A 6,154-nucleotide genomic window follows, 5' to 3' on the forward strand; every position below is an offset into this window, starting at 1 on the left:
TTAGGGGTCAAAAAACCCTGGTGGTGGCCTGGGTCTGTGTTGGGAAAAGGCTATTATCTTTGGGTTTCGATGCCCAAACGGAGGTACATTGTATGTCCTCCATCTCCAATGCGGATTTGGAGGCCATTGTGGCTGCGGTATTCCAGCGTAGGGGTAAGTGTAGTATTCGTCTCTGTATCGGCCCTCTTCCTCGTATCGTTGTCCCTCCGTCATCGTGCTCTTCTCTGTCGTCGCCGTGGCCGGTTCCTCCTGAGGTGACAGGAGCTGCGTTCTCACCTTCTCTGCCAGACTGTCGACGTCCTTGTAAACGTGGTCAAACGACTGCAGCTGCCCAGCGTCCGTGTGGTCACCGATGTTCACCGTCAGGACTGAATCCCGCAGTGTGTTGGAGTTGATCAAATTGACGATCACGATGGCAGAGACAACGGTCTGAGCTTTGAGCAGGTAGTGGCTGGTGCCATCTTTGTCTTGCTTTGTGTAGCGCAGAGTGTACACCTCCTTGTTGCTGTTCCAGTCCGCGGGGAGCAACTCTGACCTCCTATCAGCGCTACCAGGCTCGTCTCCAGAGCCCACACACTTGTATCCGTTCTTGATAATAGCCCAGTGAACAAAACACACAACTACATCTTCTGCTCTGCTGCTTGCTTATAAGTAAAGTGTTTACGACCGACAACGTCTGTCCTGTATCACAGCTGGGACTGCGTTCGGGTGTGAGGGCTGCATAGCGGCCCAAACTCTAGATGGTTCTGGCTGCAAACCTTTAGTAATATTTTGTGCAAAATCTCTGTCCCCCCATGCGTGTCTCTGTGTGCAAATCTTTTAATATGTATATTTATATTTAAAGCTATTGTCTTAAACTCAAATCTTTGCTACTGGGGGTCCCTGGAACAACAGATGGGGGTTGGCGGCCAAATACTTATAATTGTGTGGGTCCTTGACAAACGTTTGAGAACCAATGACACAGAAACATAATTTGTTTCTGAAAACTGTTAGGATAGGATAGACATTAGTAGAATCGGCCTCAGGTCTTATTGGGTTAAAATGTATAATAAAAATAATTTTCAAAAACACATAACATGATCATTGAAAGAACACATTAAAAGGTAGGGTAAGTGATATTTTTTGGTTAAAACAAAAAGTATTTTGTTAAAGCACTATATTCTGATAGTAATCATTGCTATAGAGTGTTTGTTCAGTAACAGGAGTCTCCCCGTCTCTCCAGCTCTTTAATAAACAGAAAATACATTTTTCGGTAGGTGTCAAAATCTCAGCCAATCAGGACAAAGTACCCATTTTTTGCTTCATTTTTATAGTGTTCCAGTTCCAAGTTTGCCTGCTCATTTCTTAGTGTCATCACTTCCAATTTCACTTGTTTAATCTATATCCTGATTGAGTTCTCTGTCCTGATTGGATAAACTTGGAAATGAAACTGAAACTAAAATGCATTTTCTGTTTTATAAAGAGCTGGAGAGACAAGGAGACTCCTTCTACTGAACAAACACACTATAGCAATGAGTACTATCAGAATATAGAGCTATTTAACACTTATTTTAACCAAAGCAAATCACTTACCCTACCTTTAAACTAGCGACTGAAAACATAAAGTAGCCTATTTATGAAAATGTCAAAGCCGGTCAAATACCCATAGACTTCAATGGAATGAAAATGCCTCTGCAGCCAGCAGGCGGGGAGACAGAGACACCCTCTAGGGCCAATCATGAGAACTGCAGCGTTGTCCTTACTTCCATACTGGCTTCATTTGCAGCGACGGATGCATTCTTCCGACTGGATGTCACCCGCCCCGATCTGGGAGTGTGTTTGCTATCTTCTCTATGAATAGTGCATCTATTATGCGTTTTGCTCTGGAAAGAATAGCTTTAAACAGTGACAGTGATAAGACCTGACTACAACTCTAACATTATAACAGTGTGTTTGTACCTCTGACAGCACTGAGGAGAACCGCGTGTCTCATTAATCCACTCAATCCGGGGAACGCATACTACAGTATTATGTCATTTTCACGACTTTTCGAAAAAAGTAGCTGATCTACAAGCTCATAGTGCGGCAACGAGTGCCGTGCTACAGTATGAGCATATAGATCTGCTATTTTTTTTTTTAAGTCGTGAGAATTTGTGCAAATCTTTGAATCATTTTTTAAAAGCAAAAATTTTTTAACTCAAATCTTTGCTTCTGGGGATTCTACAAGTGTGTTCTAAATCCTAACAGTTTTTTTTGTTGCTATATATAAAATGTTGCTATAATATCAGTTGTTCTCAAACTTTTTCCATGTCAAGGACCCCCCAAATTAAGTATTTGTCCGCGGACTCCCATCTCAAAATGATTTATTCCAGGGACCCCCAGACGCAGTTTGAGTTAAAAATGAGTAAATAATGTATATATATATTCAAATATTTGCACACATTTTCACATTTATTTTTCAAAAATATTTTTATATATATCTTCACATATTTTTGAATAGCCAAACAAATCTAAAAGTGACACAGATGCGCTCCCGGATTGAATGGGTTAAATGCTTCTATATAACACAAGCACAAGAGAAGGTCTGCCTTCGCCAAGCAACGCATAATCCTCCGATTCCGTGTGTGTGTGTGGTAGGAGAATGAACTGTCAGCAGTATAAACTCTCTAGGTGCGTGAAGAAGGGACACTTGCACAATGGCTGTAGAATCCTGCTGCTTTGTGTGTGTGCGTGCGCGCGTTTTTTTCATACACTGTAAAAATGTCAGCGGTGATTTAACAAAGTTGCATTTACACTGAAGGTTTTGCTGGGTGGACATAAACACAAACAAGCTCGGGTTCTGTCTCGTTCTCGTTTCTCAACGTCGGGTCTGTGGACCACCAGGGGTCCAAATGGATTGTTCATATGGATCCTCATGTAATTGGTCTCCACTGATGCTCATTATAAGATGCCCCGCCATTTCTGTCTAACTCACTCTGTCTCAGACGAGGGCTGCGGACAATTCAGAAACCTGTCTACCAGTCGTTGATGAAGTATCGATGATCCCAGCCCATTTCACTGCCTGTGTCCCTTTTATGCCAGTGGTGGTGGAAAAAAAGTACTCAGATATTTTACTTAAAGAGCTGGTGCCATGTTTTTTCACTTTTTCTGTTTTCCATATGTCTATGAGGTTGATAGAACTTCATTAAGGCCCCCGCTGGTGGTTTTATGGTGTTTCATGTCTTCTCTGACTATTTGGATTTTTTTTCCCTGGAGGCTGAAACCTTGAGAGTCAAACGTGCCAAAAACAGCGATATACTGACGTAACAATGCCCATACCCACCCACCGCACCTCCCCTCATTATCACTGTAATTTATACTACAACCTTTTGTGGCCGGAGCTGCCTCAAACGCACGTGTGTGACCATGGCAGGTTGTTCTGTGCCTAACTGCTGTGTGACAGCTATCAAACAGTCGTTTCACACTTTGCCCATTGACACGGACCAACGTGAGCGATGGCTTAATTTCATTTATAAAGACAGGATTATTCCCTCAGCCCCCTCTACCAGGCTTCGGGTGTGTAGTTCCCATTTTGTTGATGACTGCTTCACCAACTTAGTGCAAGTCAATATGGGATTTGCAAACAGGAAAGTACTGAAGCCAGGTTCTATTCCGACGATTTATCCTGGAGACACAGAAAGCAGCACCTCAGGAGCGTTACCGGTAAATAGGCTCTATGCACAGCAGCCATTTTGGAGAAAAATTGGGCCTCTTCTTACTTCCTTCACAGGTGTTACCAATGATACTAATGAAGGCTCTGTTCCATTCTGGTCAAACAGAGGCAGGGTGCTGATATTGTGCATGTTGGCTCACTAGAAACACTAGTGGGTCTCAAAGTGTGGCCCAGGGACCCTCATGGTTCCTTGAGAGGGTGTAACTCTGAGAGTGTACAAATGGAACCAAATGGACCCTCCCGGGTCCATTTGGTTCCATTTGTACACTCTCAGAGTTATGGGGGTCCTTGAAATTAAAAAAGTCTGAGAACCACTGTGCTACACTAACTGGAACAGAGCCTTCATTAGTATCATTGGTAACACCTGTGAAGGAAGCGAGGAAGGGGCCCAATTTCTGTCCAATATGGCTACTGTGCATAGAGCCTATTAAAACATCCGCCAGCCCCAATAAAATGACTTAAGAGCATGAATCGGTTTGACATAGCCTTGTGTCTGTGACCTCCCCCACCGTTTAGTCGTGGGATTTAGTTCAGCGTCGATAAGATCGCGTCTGAACATCGTATGGAAAATGTATCGGTAGTCGCGGTAACCTACAGTCGTCTGTTGTTACGACGGTGTGAAGAAATTAATGGATGGGTTGAAACAACCTTTTAAACCGGGGTTTTGTGCCGGTCTGCGTTGAATTCAACGTGCAGAGACAGTGCTGGTCGTGAACGCGCATCGCCGTTTAACATGGTGTAGAGTTAGTTCAGGGACGAGCCTCCATGTTAATTCAACGCAGGCTGCCAACAAACTAAGGTTTTAAACGGTTGTTTGAGCTCATCGATTTTTCATACGATGTTCAGAAGGTAAAAAAATTACATTAAATCGGCAGAACATACCGACGCGGGCGGGACCAACTCGAGTCATACAGTCTCAGCCAACGTTAGGGTCGGTTTTGTTAACACATGGGCAGAACTATGGGCAGTCCTTTAGTGATAAGGGGGAAGGACTAAGACAGGAGGGTGGTCTTATAGGAGGAGGGACTGGATTAGATGGGTGGTGCTAAGTGAAACCAGGTATACTTAATGAACTGGTGGGTATAAAAAATCCTTACATAATAATAATACCTAATGATCAGGTTTTAGGGTTGAAAAATATCATGGCACTCCATCTTTAAGTAAAAGTATCAATACTGCAATTTAGAAATACTCCATTACAAGTGAAAGTCCGGAATTCAAAATGTACTTGATTAAAAGTACAAAAGTATTGGTATCAAAATGTATTTAAAGTACCAAAGGTAAAAGTACTAAAATGTTAGAAAATAGCCGATCTAGAAACTCACAACGCGCAGTTGCAATCAGCAACAATATGTTGTCACGGGACATACGGACGGACATACGGACGGACATACGGACGGGCGGACATACAGACGGACGGACATACGGACACACGGACAAAGTCAAATGTAGGAGTGGTTGGCACCACTCAAAAATACCTCAAAATTGTACTTAAGTACAGTACTTGAGTAAATGTACTTTACACCACTGACGCCCTTATATGGAGTTCCGTATCAGGCATGGGCAAATATGGAGTCCAGGGAGGCCAGTCTATGACGCCAGTGCTATGATGTGATATAGATGAAAACAGGGTACACTCCATATATGGGGATTTGCGGTTTTATCAGTACCCGTATGTCTATCTGTGTTCCTTTTATGCCCATATAAGGAGATCTCTATGTGTCTGTCTAACTGCCGTTGTAAGTATGCTCATACTACGGAGTTCCCTGATGTTATATGCATATCGGTCAGATCGGTGGTTCTGGAAAACCGGATCTCTATATATGGGCATGACGGCTGGATCGGCTGTTCTAGGCAAGAACAAGAAGAACAAGAAGAAAACTAATGTCAGGGACATAATAATTATTTGATATGTGGATGATAAAGTCGATGCAGATCTATAAATAGGATGATATAATTAATGCGGTTGGGTGGTGGATGGATAATGAACGTGTATACGTGGATTCGGGTGACGAAAAAAGCCCATCCGCGCATCTCTAATGCCAATATATGGAGATCTCTTTATCCGTCAGTCCTTGTCAATGCCCATATATGGAGATCCCTGATGTCATTAGTATACGCCCTTATATGGGCATGCCCCCTTTTATGCCCATATAGGGAGCTGAGTGTATACATTACGGTTACCCAATACGTATGGGATGGTCTGAGACGTACGGGAAAGACCTGGCACTCCGTATTTGGGCAGGGCTGACTCGTGGTGACATCAGACTGATGATGCGAGTAACATGCTTAAAACCAGAACGCAGTCCCAGCCGTGATCACACTTTCAAGAAGTTGCACACTTAAGCACTACTCAGCTAGAGGTCACTCCATACCCATTCCTGGATCGGACGGACAGACATCATTGGTCATAAACACTTTACTTAGAAGCAAGCAGCAGAGCAGAAGTACTAAACCCAAAAG

At 43.3% G+C, this 6,154-nt stretch overlaps 1 protein-coding gene across 1 annotated transcript; it reads right to left on the bottom strand.

The window, feature by feature from the left end:
• On the bottom strand, positions 1-1,972 carry LOC311057181 (proteasome inhibitor PI31 subunit-like; the record flags this gene model as incomplete). Its single annotated transcript, XM_084074132.1, has 2 exons — positions 1-644; positions 1,939-1,972. 2 exons carry the CDS (start codon positions 1,970-1,972, stop codon positions 1-3), a joined length of 678 nt encoding a protein of 225 aa, XP_083930258.1.
• Between the last annotated feature and the right edge of the window lie 4,182 nt (positions 1,973-6,154).

Source organism: Gymnoscopelus microlampas (genome assembly GCF_963454915.1).
Source record: "Gymnoscopelus microlampas genome assembly, chromosome: 12".
NCBI classification, from domain to species: Eukaryota; Metazoa; Chordata; class Actinopteri; order Myctophiformes; family Myctophidae; genus Gymnoscopelus; species Gymnoscopelus microlampas.